At 36.4% G+C, this 23,207-nt stretch overlaps 1 protein-coding gene across 1 annotated transcript in view; it reads left to right on the forward strand.

Moving 5' to 3' along the window:
• SMCHD1 (structural maintenance of chromosomes flexible hinge domain containing 1) overlaps nucleotides 1–23,207 on the forward strand; it is a 159,524-nt gene that overhangs the window by 65,689 nt on the left and 70,628 nt on the right. Inside the window, exons 18-25 of the mRNA XM_003924806.4 lie at nucleotides 7,494–7,571; nucleotides 7,651–7,770; nucleotides 12,012–12,156; nucleotides 14,719–14,815; nucleotides 16,294–16,366; nucleotides 18,268–18,407; nucleotides 19,111–19,245; nucleotides 22,381–22,608. Of these exons, the coding sequence (XP_003924855.3) occupies nucleotides 7,494–7,571; nucleotides 7,651–7,770; nucleotides 12,012–12,156; nucleotides 14,719–14,815; nucleotides 16,294–16,366; nucleotides 18,268–18,407; nucleotides 19,111–19,245; nucleotides 22,381–22,608 (1,016 nt within the window). The remainder of the gene's footprint in view (nucleotides 1–7,493; nucleotides 7,572–7,650; nucleotides 7,771–12,011; nucleotides 12,157–14,718; nucleotides 14,816–16,293; nucleotides 16,367–18,267; nucleotides 18,408–19,110; nucleotides 19,246–22,380; nucleotides 22,609–23,207) is intronic.

Here is a 23,207-nt window from a genome sequence, read left to right on the forward strand (position 1 = left end):
TGTTTTGATTATTGTAGCTTTATAAGTTTTAAAATCAGGAGGTGTGAGTCCTCCAACTTTATTCTTTTTCAAGATTCTTTTGGCTATTTCAGTCCATGGAGAGTCCCTATGAATGTAGGTTGGGTCTTTCTATTTCTGCAAAAAACACTATTGAGATTCTGGTAGGGATTACACTGAATATGCACATCACTTTGAGTATTATGTTTACTTAACAATCATAGGTTTTTCAATCCATGAACATGATTTTGTTTCTGCAACTGTGCTGAGTTTATTAGCTATGCCAGTTTTTTTTTTTTTTTTTTTTTTCTGGTGGATTATTTCGATTTTTTGCATATATGAACACGGCGTTTATGAACGGAAATAATTTTACCTATTGTTTTCCAAAGTGGATGCCTTTTATTTCTTTTTCTTTTCTAATTACTCTGGCTAGGACTTCTAATACTATTTGAATAGAAGTGACTAAAGTGAGAATCCTTGTCCTGTTCCTGATCTTGAGGAAAACTTCAAGTCTTTCACAGTTGAGTATATGTGATGTTAACTGTTGGTCTTATATAAGGCCTTTATCATGTTGAAGAAGTTTTTTTCTATTCTTCGTATAGGTTTTTTTTTTTAATCATGAAAGAGTATTGTTTTGCCAAAAGCTTTCTCTGCATCAGTCCAGATAATTATGTGGGTTTTTTCCTTTATTCTCTCAGAGTTATGTATTGCATTGATTGGTGGTTTTTTGGTTTTTTAAATTTGAGACTGGGTCTCACTCTGTCACCCAGGCTGGAATGAAGTGGCACAATCATGGCTTACTGCAGCCTCGAATTCCTGGGCTCAGGTGATCCTCCCACCTCAGCCTTCTGAGTAGCTAGGTGTGCTCATTGTACCCAGCTAATTATTTTTTTATTTTTATTTTTTGGTGGAGACAGGGTCTGCTAGATTGCCCAGGCTAGTCTCAAACTTCTGGCCTCAAGTTATCTCTCTCCTCAGTCCCCTGAAGTGCTAGGATTACAGGCACAAGCCACTGCACATGGCCTTGATTGTTTTTTATTTGTTGAGCTATTCTTGCATTCCAGGAATAAATCTCACTTGGTTATTGTGTATAGTCTGGCTATAGTTTAAATGTTTGTCTCAACATCATGTTGAAATTTGAACCTCGGTGTTGGAAGTGGGACCTAACAGGAGGTGTTGGAGTGATAGGTGCAGATCTCTCATGAAGGGCTTAATGAGTGAGTTCTTGCTCTATTAATCCCATGAGAACTGGTTGTTAAAAAGAGCCCGGAATCTCCCTCACCCCTCTTTTGCCGTGTGATCTCTGCACACACTGGCACCCCTTCACCTTTTACCATGAGTGGAAGCAGTCTGAGGCCTTCACCAGATGCCCAGTCTTATAGCCAGCAGACTTGTGAACCAAATAAACATCATTTTCTTATAAATTACCCAGCCTTAGGTATTCCTTTACAGCAGCGCTAAATAAATTAAGGTGACTTCTTTTAAAATTGTGCAGAATTTGGTTTGCTGGCATATTGCTAAGAATTTTTGCATCAATATTTATAAGGGATTTTGGTCTGTAGTTTTCTTTCTTTCTTTCTTTCTTTTTTTTTTTTTTTTTTGATGTCTTTATCTGGTTTCGGTATCAGGCAATGTGGACCTCAAAGAGTGAATGAGTTAGGAAGTATTCTCTTTAATTTCTTGGTACAGTTTGAGAAGGATTGGTGTTTTCATTTATTTCTTAATCCCCTATAACCAATTTATCACTAAATATCACACTAGAGTACAGTTGACCATTGAACAATATGGGTTTGAACTGTGCAGGTCCAGTTATGTGTGGACATTTGTGAATAAAATGCAGATTAAAAATACGTTTTTGCAGGATTTGAAACCCACATAAACAGAGGCCAACTTTTCATATGCAGGCTCTGCAGGGCCAACCTCAGGACTTGTATGTGCAGATTTTGGTATAGATGGGGATCCCAGAACCAATTTCCTACATATACCAAGGGACAACTGTATATCTTTGTTCTGCCCATTCAAGTCCAAGTCATCATGGTCTCTCATTTTAACCATGTAGTAGCTGCCTCACTGAAGAGTCCTCTTTCACTTTTGCACTGCTCCAGCTTATTTTCCTCATTTTACCCCAAAGTGGTTTTTTTGAATTGCAGATCTGCTTACATGACTCACCTGTTTTATATTATTTCACTTTTAGTGGCCTAGGAAGCTAGTTATAGCCCTGCAATACTCTGCTCATGATCTGGCCCTTCCTCTCTCTCCAACTTGATCTCATCCTCACTCATCATTCCTCTAACCACAATTTTTTTTTTTTGTTCTTCTCATAGAACCCCAGTTTGCCCACTTCTAGACCAAATTTTGTTGTTTCTTAAATATGCCTCTCCCTTCTAGGACAGGGATGGCAAACCGTAAAGGATCAGATAGTAAATACTTAGGCTTTGGGGGCTGTAAGTTGTTTGTTTCAGTTATGTAAGTTTGCTGTCATAGATGAATGCAGCCATTGGCAGTCCAGTAGTTTGCCAATCCCCTTGCTCTGCAAGGTGAAAAACTCCAGGAAAGCAATGATGTGTTTTTTTTTTAACTTTTTTTCTAGTACTTTTTACTTAGGAGATAATTAATAAATATTTGTAGAATAAATACATCAAAAATCAGAAAGTTGCTTGGGTCTTTTTAGAGAATTTCTCATGGTGATTTACTGTCTGATTTATAATTGCACCCTTTTTTAAAGCAAATACTGAGAAGATGTTTCTAGAACATGTTTCTTTCTCTGTTGGTACAGGTTGAGAAATCCAGGAGTAAAAGTATAGGCATGCTTTCTTTAAGATACATCATAAACTGGCATGGCCAACATGATGAAACCCCCATCTCTATTAAAAAGTACAAAAATCAGCCAGGCGTGGTGATGTGCATCTGTAATTTCAGCTACTTGGGAGGCTGAGGCAGGAGAATCACTTGAACCCAGGAGGCAGAGACTGCAGTAAGCTGAGATTGTACCACTGCACTCCAGCCTGGGCAACAGAGTGGGACTCCATCTCAAAAAACAGATATATTTTTTAATTTTTCATACTAATTTTATCATTGACATAAAGGTTATTCAAGAGCAAGCTGTTTGATTGAAGTGTTTTATAGTTTTGAGAGTTTCTCTTGGAATTTATTTCTAGTTTTATTCCACTATGGTCCAAGAAGTTACTTGATATGATTTTGATTTTTCAAAATTTTTTGAGATTTGTTTTGTGGCCTAATATATGGCCCGCCTTGGAGAATGTTCCATTTGCTGATGAGAAGAATATATATTTCACAGAATAATGTATATTCTGCATATTGCTGGGTAAAATGTTCTGTAAATGTCTGCTAGTCCATTTGGTCTAAAGGCCAGCTTAAATCCACTTTCTTTGTTAGTTTTTTATCTCCATGAACCATCTAGTGCTATCAGTAGGGTGTTGAATTCATCATTATTAACTGTATTGCTTTCCTATGTCTTCTTAAGTCTAGTAATATTTGTTTTATGAATCTGGGCACTGGTGTTTGGTACATATATATTTAGAATTGTTATATCTTCTTGTTGAATTGATCCCTTTAATATTATATAATTTTTTTTAACTGTTGTTGATTTATTTTATTTGATATCAGCGACTCTTGCTCACTTCTGGTTTCTGTTTGCATGGAATAACCATTTCCACACCTATAATTGTCTTTATGAGTACTATGAGTTTATTGTAAGCAGCAGTTGGTTCATTTAAAAAATCCATTCTGCCAATCTGTATCTTTTAGGTAGAGCATTTATTTACATTCAAGTTTAATACTTATGTGTGAGGTTTTGCTTCTGTCATAATGTTGTTATCTGGTTGCTTTGTAGATACTCTTTTTTCCCTGCTTTGTGTATGGTTTAATTGGTATTCTGCTGTGTTGCTTTTTAATTTTTTTTCTCTTCCTCTGTTGTATAATGGTTGTATAAGACCTGTAAGTTTTATACTCTCATGTGTTTTTTGATGGCCAGTATTGACAATTTGTTTCCATGTTCAGAACTCCTTTGAGTGTTTTTGTAGATCTGGTTTAGTGGTGGTGAATTTCCTCAGTGCTTGCTTGTCCGGGAAAAAGCTTTATTTCACCTCCATTTATGAAGCTTTTTCTAGGAGGACATAATATTTGTGGTTGACAGTCATTCCCTCCATGCCCCAGCACTTTGGAAACAGAATCCACTTTGAAAACAGGTGGAGTAGGATTGCAAAAAAAGAAAAAAGAAAAAAGAAAATCCCAGTCTTTTCTAGCTTATAAATAGGTACCTGTTGGGAAATCCATTGTTAGTCTAATGGATTTTCCTTTACTAGTGACAGGATGCTTTTTCTCTTGCTGATTTTAGGATATATTCCTTCACATTGACCTTAGACAGTCTAATTTCTAAATATTGTAGTGAAGCCTTTCTTGCAGTGTTTTTGCCTGGCATTCTTTGAGCCTTTTATTCTTTGGATGTGTAGACCTCTTTTTAGACTAGGACAGTTTTCCTTATTATTTTCTCAAATAGATTTTCCTAGGTTTTTGCTTTTTCTTTTCCCCTGGGAATACCAGGGATTTGTTGGTTTGCTTGTTTTACATTGACCCATAGTTCCAGAAGGCTTTGATCTTTTTTTTACAATTTTTAAAAATTTATTTTGTCTGATTGATTAATTCAATAGGTTTATCTTCAAATTTTGAGATTCTTCTGCTTGATCTAGTCCATTGTTTGCTTTCAACTGTATTTTGTAATTCCTTCCATAAATTTTTTTATTCCAGAAGTTCTTTTAAAAAAACAAAAGCAAAAGCCATGCCTTTGGTAAATTTCTCATTCATATCCTGAATTTCATTTTCTTATTACTGTGTATTAGTTTTCAGATATCTCCTGGATCTCACGGAGCTTCTTTAAAAATAAGTATTTTGGCTGGGCATGGTGGCTGATGCCTGTAATTCCAGGAATTTAGGAGGCTGAAGTGAGAAGATAGCTTGATGCCAGGAGTTCAAGACCATCCTGGGCAACATAGTGAGGCACTCTCTCTAAAAAAAAAATTGTTTTAATTAGCTGGGCATCATAATGCACACCTATAGTTCCAGCCCCTCAGGAGGCTGAGGTGGAAGGATCATTTGAGCCCATGAGACTACAATGAGCTATGATTGTGCCACTGAAATTCAACCTGGGCAACAGAGTAAGACCACATCTCAAGAAGATAAAATAATCAGTATTTTGAATTTTTTATTTGATTTTTCAAAGATTTCTTTTTGGTTAGGATCCGTTATTAGAGAATTACTGTGTTGCTTTGGAACTGTCATAGCACCTTATTTTTTTATATTTTCTGTATTGTGCTGATTTCCTTTGCATCTGGAGTAATACTTATTTTTAGTTTTGAATTTACTTTTGTTGAGGCAGGACTTATTTTTTCCTTGACAATGTGTCTATGATGTATGTTTAATAGATTCTTTTGGCTTTGTTTTTTGGGTGTATTCAGTGACATAGATTATGTATGATTTCTGTGTTTATAAATAGCATTAGTGGTGGTTTTCTCCAGTGCTGGCTGTTGTAATGTATCAGGTGGGTGAGCAGTCTCAGGGCCTCCTGTGTAGCTGCAGTGGTGTGGGCAGTTGCGGTAGTAGAGATGGTGCAGAGCTTGTCTCCTTCCTGAGCACTGCACAGTTGTTTTAGCAGATGTTGTATGGACTGTGCAGGCTGGCCTCCTGTCCACTATGTGGTGCTAGAAGGTAAGAGCTGGATTCAGCTTTTGCAGTAGCGTTTATGGTTTACCTTTGTTCACCAGAAGTACTCGGATGTCCTAGACATTGGGCTGGACTGTGTAACTCCCAGGGTCCCAGTCTTGTGCTCTGCCCTGAAGCAGGTAGAGAGAGCAAAGCTAGGCAGGGCAGGACCAGAGAATCCTGCGTTCTGGCCACCCCACCAGTGGGCACAGGCACCAGCCCTGGCAGGCTTTGCAAGGCAGTTCTCAAGCCCCTTAAGCAATGCTTCAGGGAGGAGCAGAGCAACCACTGCCATGCCAAAGATCCCGCATGGGGAAAGGGGTTGCTAGGGCTCCACAACCTGGCAGGTGATGGTTTTGACCTGGATGGGTTCCCTCCTACTGTCTGCTACTGGCAGCAAGCTGAAGCAGCCAGCCAAATCACAGGCAGTATGTCCTCAGATTGTGAATCTGTCTCAGGCAACAGAACTCCCTCCCAGCAAAAACCAGGTTCCAGTCCACAGCCCTCCCAGTCTGGCTCTGCAAAAAAGGGGTACCCAATTCTCACACCCAGGGCTGGGACCCATGTTACATTTGCCTTTCAATTCTGGTTGTGGAGGCTGCTCTCCTACTCATTATTAAATTACAAATCTTAGTCTGGAGATTCTCCATACCAGTGACTGCCACTTATGCTGGCTGGCAGGTTTCTGTGCAGCCCCCTGTGACTTAGGATCCGGGATGGTTTCCTTCTGTTTGCACCCACCGGGTCTGGGAGCATGGGTGGAGCACTTCCCTCTTCTTTTCCTACTCTCCCCAGTGCTCTCCAAGTCAGATCCAGTGTTTGGTAAGATCAAGGAGCTCCCAGCTAGCTTCAGTTGCTCTCTCCCTTTCTCATACATTCAGGATTCACTCCCAGTTTTTCATGGGACAGGCAGTGCTGTTGCCCGCTGTAGTTTTTAAAGTATCCAAAGTTTGCTTTATTGGGGGGAGCAGGCGGACAATCTCTTACTCTGTTGCCAAGACTGGAGTACACTGGTGTATTCACAGCTCACTGTGGCCTTGACCTCCTGGGCTCAAGCAATCCTCCCACCTCAGCCTCTCAAGTAGCTGGGACTGTAGGCATGTCCCACCACGCCTGACTAATTTTTAAATATTTGTAGAGACAGGCTGTCACTATCTTGCCCAAGCTGGTCTCAAATTCTTGGCCTCAGGTAACCCTCCTGCTTCATCCTCCCAAAGTGCTGCAATTACAGGCATGAGCCACCATGCCTAGCCTGTCAATGCTTTTATGTTGACCTCCTGTGTTCCTTCTTAGATAAAATTTCACAGTGTGAATATACTATTGTGCTATTTCCCATTGGGAAGGTTGACTACTTTTCTCTTTCTCTGGTTTGTGTGGTCGTCAACTACTTGATAAACATTTTGGTTTTGTTCATGACTTGCCCTTTTAAAAATTTTAGTTTTTTGAATATTTAAGTTATATAATTCCAGAGTGGGCAATAAATAAGGAATTTTTGGGGGAGGTCATGTTATCTTATTCTGTCTTCTTTTCTCTTTAAATAGTAATTTAAAATAAAGTGAAAGAGCTTACAAATAAAGACTTGAAATAAAGAGATTTTAATGAAGAGTAAACTTTCATTATTGCTGTTCAGTTTCATAGGATAGTGTTAGATCTTTTGAAGCTTCAAAGCAGATTTTAAAATACAGGAAATAGATATTTGGTGCCAATGTGACATTGCATATTTCATGTTTTATGTTCAATTTCTCAAGACACTATTGTTTCTTTTTTCTTTTATTAAGCTTCAAGTGGAAATAAAGAGATTATTTCACATATTAGTCAACATGGAGGAAAATGGCCTTACTGGTTTAAAAAAATGGGTGAGTTCTTATTCTGAATATTAAAGAATACATTGGTATTGTGTTGATCTGATTTTTAATTTCTTTTTAATTTATCCAGAAAATATTCAGAAGTTGGGGAATTATACATTGAAATTACAAGTTGTATTGAATGAAAGTAATGCAGACACTTACGCAGGAAGACCACTACCATCCAAAGCAATTAAGTTTTCTGTTAAAGGTAAGCAAAACAAAATTGTGTGTGTGTGTGTGTGTGTGTGTGTGTGTGTGTGTGTGCGCGCGCGCGCGCGTGCGCGCTAAAGGTGGCATTTTAAATCAAAAGAGAAAAGAGAGATAAGGCAGTAAAATATGTTTGAACAATTGGGTTATCATCTCAATTTTTATTTTTTATTTTATTTATTTATTTACTTTGAGATAGGGTCTCATTCTGTCACCCAAGCTGGAGTGCAGTGGTACGATCTTGTTTCACTGCAACCTCCACCACCTGGGTTCAAGTGATTCTCCTGCCTCAGCCTCCTGAGTAGCTGGGATTACAGGTACCTGCTACCATGCCTGACTTCTTTTTGTATTTTTAGTAGAGACAGGGTTTCACCATATTGGCCAGGCTGGTCTTGAAATCATGACTTCTGATGAGCCACTGTGCCCAGCCCATCTTGATTTTTAAACGACTTTATAAGTCTACTCAATAATCATATTCCTTCTGAATTTTAAAGACATTGTTTTTTACTTTCCATTGTTGCTGGGCAAAAGTTTAAAGCTATCCTGATTCCTGACCCTCTGCATATGACTCCTCCTCCCTGAAAATATTATTTGTTCCCCAATCCCCAGGTGTTTAGGGGAATCCCAGTTTCTGAAATTTTCAATTGTATGACTTCTAGTTATATACCTCATACACCCTTTCAGTCTAGAAGTTCCTGTTTTATTTTCTAGGAATTTTTCTTGAATCACTTTGATTTTCTATTCTTTTTTTTTTTCCATCCTTTTCTTTTTTCTCTTTTCTCTTCCCCTCCCCTCCCCTCCCCTTCCCACCCCATCCTTCCCCTCCCCTCCCATCCCATCCCCTCTCCTCTCCTCCCCTCCCCTCCCCTCCCCTCCCCTTCCCTCCCCTCTCTCCTCTCCTCCCATCCCCTTCCCTCCCCTCCCCTTGAAGGAGTCTTACACTCTCCTCTCCTCTCCTCTCTTTTCAACAGAGTCTTGCACTGTTGCCTGGGCTGAAGTGCAGTGGTGTGGTCTCAGCTTGCTGCAACCTCTGCTCCCAGGTTCAAGTGATTCTCCTTGCCTCAGCCTACCATGTAGCTGGGATTACAGATGCCTGCCACCATGCCCGGCTAATGTCTTTGTATTTTTGGTGGAGATGGGGTTTCACTATGTTGGCCATGTTGGTCTTGAACTCCTGACCTGGTGATTTGCCCATCTCAACCTTCTAAAGTACTCGGATTACAGGCATGAGCCACCACGCCTGACCTCTTTTCTTTTTTTTTCTTCTTTTGAGACAGACTTTTTGCTCTTTTTGCCCAGGCTGGAGTGCACATGTGTAATTGCAGCTCACTGCACCTAATTTTTTTTTTTTGGAGATTGAGTTTTGCTCTCTTGCCCAGGCTGGAGTTCAATGGCATGCTCTCGGCTCACCACAACCACTGCCTCCCAGGTTCAAGCCATTCTCCTGCCTCAGCCTCCCAAGTAACTGGGATTACAGGCATGTGGCACCACGCCCTGCTAATTTTGAATTTTTAGTAAAGACAGGGTTTCTCCATGTGGGTCAGGCTGGTCTCAAACTCCCAACTTCAGGTGATCTGAACCTCGACCTCCCCAAAATTCTGGGATTATAGGCATGAGCCACTGCACCTAGCCTTGTCTAATTTTTAAAAAGCATTTTTTGTAGAGACGGTGTCTCGCTATGTTATGTTGCCCATTCTGGTCTGAAACACTTGGTCTCGAGCAGTCTGCCTGCCTCGGCCTCCCAAAGTGCTGAGATTACAGGTGTGAGCCACTGTGCCCAGACTTTTCTTTCTTTCCAAAACATCTAATACTAAGATGTTGGATATCAGGACTGGTATATTATTTTTGATTTTTCTACATTCCATTCTTGGTTTTGTTTTGCTACCTTATTGGATATTTCTTTAACAGCTTGATGTTCTATGCTTTCTATTTTTTCCTTTTTGCTACCATTTTTAGTTTCTAAAATCTCTTAAAATCCTCTTGCTAAAGAGTTCCTTAAGCATTCTCTTCCTACTTCATGAATTCAGTATCTTTATTCTCTGAGGATATTAATAATAGTGGGGGGTTTTCTAACAGCATTTTTTCTTATTCATAGTTTGTTTCTTTTATGTTGCTTTTTTTCTCCTTGTCTTTATTAGATATTTTCTTATATAACTAGTGATTTGCTTACATTTAAGAATAAGACATTTAAAAACTTAAATTTCCTTGGGTGAAATTATGATAGGAGAATTTTAAGGTCTTGTCTCTTTGGCTGTTCAGATTCTCCAGAGTGGAACTTTCCAGTTACCTGCTAAAAAGGTAAAGACCTAGCTGCCAGCACATTGGGAACCATGCTGGGAAAGACCATTTATGTGTGTTCGTGGGGGTCTTCACATTTAGTATATAATTTTCCACTTGATTTTTCTATTTTCAATAAACACTTTCCTTTTTTTTTTTTTTTGTAGATACCATTAGATTTACATAAGCAAACACTTTCCTCTTTTAAATAACACTTTTAAATTTAATCAATTATATTTTAAAATGCAGACAGGGTCTCACTATGTTACTCCTGCTGGTGCTGAACTCCTGGGCTCAAGTGATCTTGCTTTCTTGGCCTCCCAAAGTGCTGAGATTAAAAGTTTGAGCCACTACACTTGATCTGTGATGCTTTTAGTAGTGCTGTGTGTATCACTTCTGGACCTTTTCTTCTTTCCCTGAAGAATAATCTTCCATCTTTTGCTAGGGATGCAGAGGGTTGTTGACTGGCCCATGCATTAAAGGAGGGGGATCTGTGAAACTGTTTCTTAAACTGACTTCAGCCAATCTTACTGTTTTATTTCAGTTTCGCTGTAACTTTATACAGCCATTTCTGAGACTTTTGGGTATCTGATAACTGTGAATCAGATTCAGTCTCTGCTTACTTTGTTGTTTGAGTATTTGTTGTTCTTGGGTCTTTCTGCTAAGTCAGTTACACTTACTCGTATGTTCTTTGGCTTTCCAATTATGTTACTCTTGTCTTTTTTCTTGTTTACTGCTTTTGCAGAGTCACTGATACAGGGTTTTTGGAGATAACTGATCTGAGTAGCTGTGATTATCTAGAAGGACCACCTTGGAGCGGTTTTCTTTCTTTCTTTCTTTTTTAAAAAATTTTTAGGAGTTTTTTAAACACATAAATCTATGTTCATTTAACACCTGTGGAACATATTTTCATAAAATGGGTGTGCTATAGTTTAAGCAGTTTCCTATTGATGAATCGTGTTGTTTCCAATTTTTTGGCTATTACAAACCATAGTGTTACTTGGGGAAAAAAGAAAAATTATGCCACTTTGTGTACATGTGCTAGAATCTCTTTAGGGTGATACCAAGAAATGAAAGTCCCAAAAGGCTATTCCATAGTACCTTCACTTCTCACTATGAGAGTTCCAATTGCCTGCATGCTCATTCCTGGCTGAACTATATATTTAGCATAGTTGGTGGTGAAACTGCTTTTCTAATATTTGGATTGTGCACTTCTTCTAGCCATTATTGGACATTGTGTGCCATCTATGAATGCTTGTTCATTTATTATACCCATTTTAATAGTTTAAAGCTGTAGTTCTCAAATTTGAGTTTGTATCAGAATCACCTGAAGGGCATATTGAAGACACAGCTTGTTGAATTTCACCCTGAGTTTCTGATTCAGCAGGTTTGAGATGGACCCTAGAATTTACATTTTTAGTAAGTTCTCAGGGGATGCTGAAACTTCAATACTAGAGACCACACTTTGAGAACAGCTGATTTATAGGAGGGTTTCATGTAGTCTTAATTTTTCTTGTTACTTATGTTGCAAATATTTTCTCATGTGGAGCTTTTTTTAACTTCATCATATATATCATTTTATAACTATTGAATATCGTGTTTTGCCTTAAAAGTTCTTTCCTATGAAAAGGTACAATTGCTGGACATGGTGGCTCACCCCTGGGGAGGCTGAGGTGGATAACTTGAGCTCAGGAGTTCAAGACCAGCATGTGCAACATGACAAGACCATGCCCCTACAAAAAATACAAAAATTAACCAGGTGTAGTGGTACACACCTGAGTCCCAGCTACTTGGGAGGTTTTTCCCAAGTGGATTGTCTGCATAACATACGATTTTTGCACTGATTTTAAAATGCCATCTTTCACATAGTCTGATTTCTTATATAGAAATGGACCTGTTTTTGAGCCTCAGTGAATTTTCTGACCAATGTACTTGGTTTTTATTTTATTTTTGTTTTTGTTAAAGAGGGTAAGCCAGAGAAATTTTCACTTGGTCTTCTGGATCCTCCTTTTCGTGTTGGCGTTCCGTTCAATATCCCTCTGGAATTTCAGGATGAATTCGGTCATACGAGTCAACTAGTAACTGATATTCAGCCAGTTCTCGAAGCAAGGTAATTTGAAGGATCAATGTGTATTTGTCCTTTGATACTTGCTAAGCATTCACTGTTTTGTTTTTTTTTTTAGCTTAATTTTTTTGTGTGTAAGGTGTTTAACTTCGGTATTTAAAATATTAGTCAATTTTATTATATCTGGGTAATTAACTCCAAGCTCTCCTCTGTGACTGATGTCATATGTAAATTGCTTGACTGAAGTTCATATTTTGACTGAATTTATTGCTGAAGTTGTTTAGGTGTTTATGTCTTATTCCCTGTTTTTTTTTTTTTTTTTTGCAAGTATGATATAATGTCTCCTAACAATTCCTTATTTGAAATACTTCATTCTGTATCTTCTATCATCACTGTTTTCTCTTTTAGGGTTCTTAGTTATTGGATGTTGGACCTTCTAGACTGGATCCCCAATTTAAAATTTTTTTCCCTCAATCTTTTTGTGTTTCCGTTTTACTTTCTGATAGATTTCCTCAACCTTATGATTACTACCTTTCCTTTGAGATTTTCCTTTCTGCTAACGTATTTTTAATGCCATGAGTTCTTTCTGGTTCTCTGAAACTTTTTAAAGATCTTCTTGTTTTATAAATATAATATTGTTTTCACTGATAAAGCAAAAATAATAGGTTTTTTTTTCTTTAACTTTGTTTTACCTATACAGATATTCTCTATTGTCTCCAGCTTAGTCAGTTGCTTGTTCTTTTTTTTTTTTTTTTTTTTTGAGACGGAGTTTCGCTCTTGTTACCCAGGCTGGAGTGCAATGGCGCGATCTCGGCTCACCGCAACCTCCGCCTCCTGGGTTCAGGCAATTCTCCTGCCTCAGCCTCCTGAGTAGCTGGGATTACAGGCACACGCCACGATGCCCAGCTAATTTTTTGTAATTTTAGTAGAGACGGGGTTTCACCATGTTGACCAGGATGGTCTCGATCTCTTGACCTCGTGATCCGCCCGCCTCAGCCTCCCAAAGTGCTGGGATTACAGGCTTGAGCCACCGCGCCCAGCTCAGTTGCTTGTTCTTGGTGTCTAGAGATATCTGGTTGTTGGTCACCTGCTTGTAAATGAGTAGGAGACTCGAATGCAGGTGAAAGAGAGAGGCCATTGCTGGTGAGCGCCACTGTAGGATGACCTGTCTGGAGTACATTGTTGGGGGTAAATTCCTGTTGTTAGTATTTTTAGGTCTTGAGCTAGGCAATTTCCTCAAAGAATCTTCAGTCTTTTGCCTGGAGCAGGGAATAGTTTGGTTCCTAGTCAGTCAAGGAACAGGGCTGGGGCGGGAATTGTGGCAGAGAGGTCTTGGTATCCATATGCATTCATTCCAGATTACCCCTTCTATTCTTTTTTAGTGTTTTATTCTTATCCTCAACTTATCTGCTGTCCCTGGTTCAAAGAGCTTCTGTTTTAACCTTTTCAGAGATTCATGTTTCACTCATCTGCCAGAGGAAGAAAAGACATATCTGAAGATCTGAGATCTAAACTTTTCATCAGTCTTTTTGTTTAAGCCTTTTCCTTTTGCCAATTCTGAACAGTACCTGAGTACTCTATGGTAGAGATTGGTTTCTAGCTTTTTATATTTCTATTTTACAATTCAGCTTTCTGGAGAGTGCTATCATTTGCCACTGTCTATCTTATTTTCTAGCAGATAAGTTTTGTTGCCCTGTCTCTGTTTCCTTTACGTTTTTTCTTTATGTTTTCCTTTAATAATCAGTAAAATAAATTCCTTTATGTCGTATTAGTGGGGTTTTAAGAGACAGTGAAAGTAGGTGTATATGTTTACTGTGCCATTTTCCCCAGGAATTTATCTTGTATGCCACATTACATCTTTTTTCAAATGAGCTTTACAATTTATTCTGAAAATATCTGTAAAAACTTAAATTTCATTACTCAGGAAGATTAGGCTTTTTCTCCATCATGGTATATTTTTAACTTTTTTTCCCTTTCTTTACCTTTGACAGAGTAAAATTTTGCTACAGTAAAGATCTACATCTGGTCAAATCTGATAAAATTAGCTTTGGAATCAGCTTTAGGAACTATATTACTCATGGAAGTAGATTAGGGGATCTCAGTATATACTCTAACCGGTTTATGTCATCATAAGCCTGTTATTATTTGAACTTTATCTAAATAGCCATTCAGTTTAATAATAGATGCCCAGAATTCTCTAAAATCCCACTGGTAAAAGATTTGAAATAATTTATGGTAAATGCTGAGTGCATCCTTAAACCTGGCTTTTTTGGTTACTTCCTTTTCTTAGGCTTGTATACATGGTCTAGCATTGGATTAGGTACTATCTTATATGTTTACTAATTCAATATGTGCTATTTTAATTTTACATTATATCTATTATATTATCTTCAGTGTTTAACCCATTAGTATCACTTATTAATACTTGTTGGATCAATTTTCTTTGTAAAAGAAATCCATTGGAATTTTTTTGTTTAGTTCTTTATATTTAAAAAATGTTTTATTAGAAAAATAGACATACCAGTGTCACATAAGAAAGCAAAAACACATTTGCCGCTTACTTGTAGGCAATTGAGGAGAGTTAAAAAACAATTTTTTTCCCCCCAGTGGTTTATCTTTACATTACGAAGAAATAACCAAAGGACCAAATTGTGTAATTCGAGGTGTTACAGCTAAGGGCCCTGTAAACTCTTGTCAAGGCAAGGTAAGCATTATATTTAGATTCTATAATACTTCTTAAGTATTTATTTCTCATATGATAAGAATGAAATTGTAAATGGAAAGTGGAATGACCTATTTTTAAAAACCAGATGACAGTAATTGGGTCCTTAGGAATTAATCAGCATTATGCCACCTGAATTATCAGTTTCATCTGTAAGAAAAATTGGCACATTTACTACCGTTGTTGGTTAAACATGAATTAAATATTTTTCTCTTGTCCCTATTATCACTATTTCAGTTTTTTCACATTCAAAGCCATTTTTTTTTTTTTTGACACAGTTATCTAGAACTATGCTACGGGTTTTTTCTCTTTCCTACTGTTTCTGTCCACTTTTGATTATTTTCCTTAGAACAAAAACAACAGTTAGAAATACAAGAAACTTCAGCTTATGTCTTTAAACATATCACTTTGGTATTTAGATAAAAAGAAGTGTTTGGTGAGAGATACAGTTAGGGAAGGAATCCTATGTATAGTTTTTTGGTGTAAACAACAACAAAAAAAAACGGTAGCTAAAGACACAAACTCTAATACGGTAATTTTTCAATTAGGTCTGTAAAGCAGCTAGTAGACTTAACGGACTAAAAGGAACACTCTACCCAATTTTTGTTTTCAGTGTATCGTTACTTTAAATGTTTAAAAATTTTTCCCTATCAGTGTGATGTTTAAAGCAGAGCATGTGTATTTTTTTCAAGTACTATAGACTGCTTTATATAATCAAGATAAAAATTGAGTTTTTGATTCTTTCTGAATTCAGATTTTTCTAGAAAAGCAACTTGAAATTCACAGAAAATTTGACTTTAGTAAGATAAACTTACTAAAAGTTTTTAGATTTTAAAAACCTTTTTATTTTGAAATAACTTTAAAGGAAATAACTTACAAAGGCGTTCAAAGATAGTATAGAGAGGTTGCACATAAAAGTTCCTCTATTAATGCCTTATAGAACTTTATATATTTATCCAAGCATTGACAAAATACTACTAATAAAACCGTGGCCTTTTTTTTTTTTTTTTTACTTGTTTCCAGTTAATTTATTTTTCTGTTCCAGGAGTCCATATAGAGTACCACATTGCATTTAGAAACTTTGTGATTTTTGTTTCTACTTCACTGTTTCATATGTTTTATAATATCTATCTTGATTATGATAATTATTCAGATGTTATGCCTTTTGGGAACAAAAACTTAAGAGGAAAACTGATCCTAAAACGTTATCTATATTTTGGAAAAGTAGGTTCTAGCATAATTCTCTTCATTTCACTGTCTATAAGGAAGCAGTATTGATCAATTTTTTTCCTGTAAGATTTCTGACATACATAAATGATAATTTTAGTAAGTATAAAATTGATAAGTAATTTCTACAATGGTATGAAAATAAAAAGCAAAATATAAATCAGAATTGATGTGATAAACTACTTAAGTATGTATTTAGGACCAGTTTTAATTTTTAGTATTTTCTTCAACAGAATTATAACGTGAAGGTTATTCTGCCGGGCTTAAAAGAAGACTCACAGATTTTGAAAATTAGATTACTACCTGGTAATATTATTTTAAGAAATATTCATAATTATTTAAAAATTTTATGATGTATAATGATACAAAGTTAGAGGTTTTGGGGCTTTTGGTAGTGGTATAAGTCTTCAAAATACATTTAAATGTCAAACCATAGCACTGACAGAAATTACCAATTTTTAAAAAGGAGAACATTTAGGAAGATGTAATCGACATTCTAAAAATAATCCTGGGAGAAAAATTTGGGTATTGAATATATTTGAGGGGGAACTATTTCTCGGAATATATTTATTAGACTTTATTAGAGATAAATCTGTTCTTTACATTTTGTTAATATAACATTCATATTTTAAGAAGAAACACTTCTAATGTCATTTTTATTAACCTGATAATGACTTAATGAAATTTCAGTAAAGCTACATAGGCTAGAATATGCTGGCTAATTTGAGAGGCACTCCATAGTAGAGGTGCTAAGTACATTCTGGAGTCAGCCCATCTGGGTTTATATCTAGGTAAACTCGTCTATGTGTCAATTTCTTCATGTGTAAAATGAGATATCATCTACTCCCTTGGAGTTGTTGGGAGGATTAAATGAGTTGCTACAGGTAGTCCTTGCCTTGCACAGTTCTATAGTACTCAGTGGAGGACACAGTTCCAATAGGCATGAGTTTTCATTAACACAGTACTGTATCAAGTAAGAACTGCCTGCACCTGTAAAACATAGCAATGTTTAGAATGTAAGTTTTAGCTCTGATACGAACAATGCCACAATCACATATATGTGACCTTTTTACTGGTTTTAGGCAAAAGAAACATATTAGCTATTTGCTTTCACAAATTCAAGTTGTTTGGGATTTCCCTCCAATGTCAATTGATAAAGAATTTAGGTAGGCATATTGATAGAAGTATAAGAAAAAAAATTGTACACATCAACAAACATTCATCTATTGAGGTTAGCTTATTAAAAGTATAGATTTGAGTAGTACAATTCTTAGTAGCTAGTTCTTTTGCAGGGGTAGTTAGGAAGTATCATGGTGTAGTGATAAAAGTCAAGGAGTTTCAAATTAAATACAAGATTTAAACCTGTATTTGCTACTTACTAGCCTTGTGACCTGGACAAAATACTTAATTTCTCTGGATCCCAGTTTTCTTACCTGTAAAATGGGGTTGATAATAGCAATGTCTTCATTAAGATTATTGTGAAGTTTATGTAAGAATAGTGCTTAATAAAACCTAGCACAGTGTTTCATCTACAGTAAATAAATATTAACTAAATTATTACAAAGTAAAATAATTGTTTTCAGTAATTCTCTCTGTATACTTATGTTATCAGTATTTAGCATTAATTGAATTTTAAAATATCAGTGTTTATGGAACAAATCAGACTGGCTTACTGCAGAAGTATAAGCCCACTCTTCTTAATCTTAGAGGAAATTTGTTATGTTAATTGCTGATGACATCGAAGGTATTGGGCAATCTAACAATTAAATGACCTGGTTATGTCATTACACGAACTGATCCTTTGAATGTCTAAAACATATAGTTACTTGTGCCAGAAAAATCAGTCATCATGTAAAATTACTAAATAGTTTTAATAAGCCTTTATTTTTCTTTTTGAATACCATTTTCCCAGTATCTTTTAAAGGTTTTAGGTAATTTCTAATGTAAATTATCACTATGTTGTACCTTATGGAATAAAACTTAGCCTACACATCAAGCACTTCATACAATTTAGATAAGTTTTGTCATGTATTGAATCTATACATTTTGGGATGAAACTGATTAAACATGGACTTTGCTTATATTTTTCTTTGTTGGCATTGTTTATAAAATATTAAATCTTTAATGCTAAAGTTGTTTATTTTGCTATTTTAGTACTTTAGTCTTTGAAACCTGAATCGTTATTTCATTGTTTAATTTACTATTAGGTCACCCTCGTCGATTGAAAGTGAAGCCTGATTCTGAAATTTTAGTTATAGAAAATGGGACAGCTTTCCCATTTCAGGTGGAAGTTTTAGATGAATCAGGCAACATAACAGCACAACCAAAATTAATTGTTCATTGTAAGGTAAGCTTGTTGGAAGATATTTAGATTTTGAGTCCCATCATAGTAAATGGCAATGACTATATATTTTAGCTACTCAGTAGTAAGCCTATATAGGATTTAAGTCTGAAATGATTATTCCATGGAGGGATTTGTAGGATCTTATTGCCAATGGTTTGTTTTGTTTTGTTTTTAATAATTCCTAAACCAATAAAGATGCCAACTATGCCCAGTTTTACAAATTTGTGAATAAAAGTTTACTCGCCTCTCCTCCCTTGACTTCATCCCTCTCATTTCAAATGAATTATTTTATCTATGAATAGAAAGACAGAAATGTCTTTTAGGATTGGGAATTGACTGCTCTGCCTATGGAGTAGCTATTCTTTATTCCTTTACTTAAAAAAAAAAAAAGATTGGGAATGGATCGTTAAATAGAAGGTAGGTAAAAGACCACAGAAAGCAAAGGAAAACCCAATTAAGTAAAAAAGAAAAGAATAGTGATTGAAAAAGTTGGTTTTCCTTCCAAAACAGATAAATTTTCATAGTGTAGTAGAAAATTAATGTTTTTGTTCAGAAGTATTCTAGAGTTTTAGTGACTTTTACTTAGAATTTTCTTATTCATCACCAAAAACAGTAGCTGTAGTGAATTATTTGAAACTTTGGACAATTATGGAATGATCAAATACATTTGATGGGGGTCTTACATTATTTTGCATCCTTCAAATAGTTTTCAGGTGCTCCAAACCTTCCAGTCTATGTTGTAGACTGCAGTAGTTCCGGAACCAGTATTTTAACAGGATCTGCAATTCAAGTTCAGAATATTAAAAAAGACCAGACGCTTAAAGCAAGAATTGAAATACCTGTAAGTTATTATTGTTATTTGTTGATATTATAGTGAGTCTTCATACAAATGCTTAATAACATTTTTTGCAAAGTTGTTAACTTCTAAAAATGAGGCATTTGTGGTTCTTTCAGCCAAAGCAAAGCAAAGGCAATATGAAATGCTATGACTATTTTAACATTTTTGTGTCAAATACGAGTCATTGTCTTGATTTTTAAGTATCTTTTATAGTGTCTGTAACTATTATTGATTTACATTTCCCTGAAATATTTTTCTTCTAAAATGCATTGTTTTATTTCTTCTTTTGCTTTTTTTTTTTTTTTTTTTTTTTAAGATAGGGTCTCACTCTTGTCTAGGCTGGAATGCAGTGGCACAGTCATGACACTCACTGCAGCCTCCACCTCCTAGGCTCTAGTGATCCTCTCACGTCAGCCTCCCAAGTAACTGGGACTACACACAAGGACCAATGCACCTGGTTATTTATTTATTATTTATTTTTTGAGAAAGAGGGTCTCGCTATGTTGCCCAGTCTGATCTCAAATTCTTGTCCACAAGCATTCCTCCCATCTTGGTTGGCCTCCCAGAGTGCTGTTAATTACAAGCATGTGCCACTGTGCCCAGCCCTTTTGCTTTTTATCGTTCTCATTTGTTTTAGAAAATTTAGTAAAATCTCCATTTAAATCACCACGGAAGGACATATAAACCTTTAATTTTTGTATGTAATTTTTTATACACAGCTTTTTATGTGTGTTTTTACACAAAGGGATTTCTATATAATGTGCCAGTAGGATACTTTTTATTGGCAGTGCATCGTGGCTGATAGCAAAGACAACATGGAGGCAGGAGCTATAAATAGTCTTCTAAGGTTGCTGAGTGGGATAGCAAATACTTAAGTAAAACTTTTAAGGTCGGTCAGTGAGATAACAAATACCTAAGTAAAATAATTCAATGTGATTTCTTTGTAATTGATATGGTGATAGATAACCTAATTCTTTGATTAACTCATACTTTCCTACTAATTATACATCAATTATTAACATAGCTTGAACCCCACGTGGATACAAGATGTCTTTTACTTTTTAAATTAGAATGAGATGGGCCGGGCGCGGTGGCTCAAGCCTGTAATCCCAGCACTTTGGGAGGCCGAGGCGGGCGGATCACGAGGTCAAGAGATCGAGACCATCCTGGTCAACATGGTGAAACCACGTCTCTAATAAAAATACAAAAAATTAGCTGGGCATGGTGGCGCGTGCCTGTAATCCCAGCTACTCAGGAGGCTGAGGCAGGAGAATTGCCTGAACCCAGGAGGCGGAGGTTGCGGTGAGCCGAGATTGCGCCATTGCACTCCAGCCTGGGTAACAAGAGCGAAAACTCCGTCTCAAAAAAAAAAAAAAATTAGAATGAGATGACTCTTCATTCCAGTTCTTTTAAAAACAGTTATGTTTGATAACCTTAAAGCATTTTGTTTATGCAATAATATAGGCAACACATTTTTGAGCATACTTCATTGCAAAAGATTAGGGCTATGGGTTAGGGAGGAATCTGGACTTGGAAGCCAGAGCAGCAAGCATTTGGACTTAGGTAACTACCACAGACCAATCAGCAGATCAAGAATTCAGATCAGTTAAAACAAACACCAACATAAATCCTCTAATATGCAGTTACAAAATGTTATCCAATGGCAATAACGGAGTTTAGGAGTAAGGAAAATAATATACAACAGAGGATGGGTATGTGCCTGACATTCTATGAGGTAGGAATTTGTAATATCACTCACATGAATAGGCTTCTGTAAGTTAAATGGCTGCAACTGAATGAGGAAGGAGACATGACTTAAGTAAAATTATAAAGGTATTTTATGTTTAAACTTATTTTAAAGTTAGTGTGTGTTGTTGAATCTAGTTATTTCATAACTAGATTATGAAATAATGTAATATTTTAATTTTGTGTGCATAAAATCAATTTATATAGTATAATCTAGGTCTTTCTTTGATCTGTAGAACACTGATATGCCAACAATAAATTGTAAATATGCCAGTATATTGATCAGTTGTCTCTAGGGTATCTGAAGCCCTTTTCTGGCTATAAACAACCTTGATCACTTACCCCAATGTGTTATGAATTGAAAAAATACTGAAAGCCTTAATGTAATCTAGTATCATTAAGTAATATATTTTATGGTAGCCGTTTGTCCCTAATTTTATGGAAAGTTCTTAATTTCTTGTATCTTTATTCTTATTCGTAAATACAGAGTATGTAACATAATTAAAATTTCACAAGTTGGCAATACTTTTAAATAAACTTGGAAATAAGAGGAAGGGACCAGGCTCATGCCTATAATCCCAGCACTTTGGGAAGACCGAGGTGGGTGGATCCTGACTGAAGTCAGGAGTTTGAGACCAGCCTGGCCAACATGGTGAAACCTGTCTCTACTGAAAATACAAAAATTAGCCATGAATGGTGGTAGGTACCTATAATCCCAGCTACTCTGGATGCTGAGGCAGGAGAATGGCTTGAACCGAGAAGGCAGAGGTTGCAATGAGCTGAGATCATGCCACTGCCCTCCAGACTGGGAGACAAAGCGAGACTCTGCCAAAAAAAAAAAAAGAGGAAGGGAATCCTTTTAGTTTAAATATAATTTTTTGTTTGTTTGTTTGTTTGTTTGTTGAGATGGAGTCTCACTCTGTCACCAGACTGGACTGCAGTGGCACAGTCTCAGCTCACTGCAGTCTCTGCCTCCCAGGTTCAAGCGATTCTCCTGCCTCAGCCTCCCGAGTAGCTGGGACTATAGGTACATGCTACCACAACCAGCTAATTTTTGTATTTTTAGTAGAGACAGAGTTTCACCATGTTGACCAGGATGGTCTCAATCTCTTGACCTCATGATCCCCCTTCCCTGACCTCTCAAAGTGCTGGGATTACAGGCGTGAGCCACCATGCTCGGCCGTTTTTGGTTTTAAGAATGTGGCCACTGTCATTTATAGCCTGATGGTATCAAATACAGAATTATTAATAGTACAGTACCATCTTAATGACAAAACCTGTGAGTATGACAATATATGAGATGGTCTTCCATAATATTGAAAGTAAATTCTTCAGGAGTGTAACATTTCAGTACAGATATTACTTAGTGTTTGTGTTTTCTTCTCTTTCTAGAGTTGTAAAGATGTGGCACCTGTAGAGAAGACTATTAAGTTGCTTCCCAGTAGCCATGTTGCAAGACTACAAATATTCAGTGTAGAAGGACAAAAGGCAATCCAGATCAAACATCAGGATGAGGTTAATTGGATAGCAGGCGATGTTATGCATAATCTTATTTTTCAAATGTATGATGAAGGTGAAAGAGAAATCAATATAACATCAGCTTTAGCAGAAAAAATTAAAGTGAGTATCTCTAACAGATTGGTTATTTGTAACAACTTTTAAAATTTTATGTTTGGAAGACTGAACAAGCACTTTTATGGGTAGCCTCTAAAAAAGAAGCTTGTCAGAAAAAATATACTATTATTTCGAATTCTAAGTGGAGTAAGCTTTTGTTCATGGACTAGGTTGAAATGTGGGTGATTCATGTGTGACAAAATTATACTTAAAAAAATGTTTTTGACACTTAAAAATCTAGGTTTTGACATTTTGTTTAGTTGTGCTCTTCCCGACCAGCTGTTTTTCTCCAATCATAGTCAACATCATCACCTTAATAAAGCTAGCAATAAGTTGGTAGCGGTCCTGAAAGCACAAAACAAAAGATCTGTTAAAGGCAAGCAATGAAACCAATGTTGTTAACTACAGAGTCCCGATGTGGGCATCTGAAATTGGTATACCACTCTAAAAATGTGATTATTAGAAGAGTTTTGTTGATCCTCAAGAACCTGCTATCGCCTTAATATGACATTTGTACCTTGATAGGGTTGAATCTGCATGTTGAAACTTAACATCTCACTGAACAGGGAGCCAAATCAAAATGTTAACAGTCTTTTTACATAAAG

Source organism: Saimiri boliviensis, chromosome 13, assembly GCF_048565385.1.
Source record: "Saimiri boliviensis isolate mSaiBol1 chromosome 13, mSaiBol1.pri, whole genome shotgun sequence".
Taxonomy (NCBI): Eukaryota; Metazoa; Chordata; class Mammalia; order Primates; family Cebidae; genus Saimiri; species Saimiri boliviensis.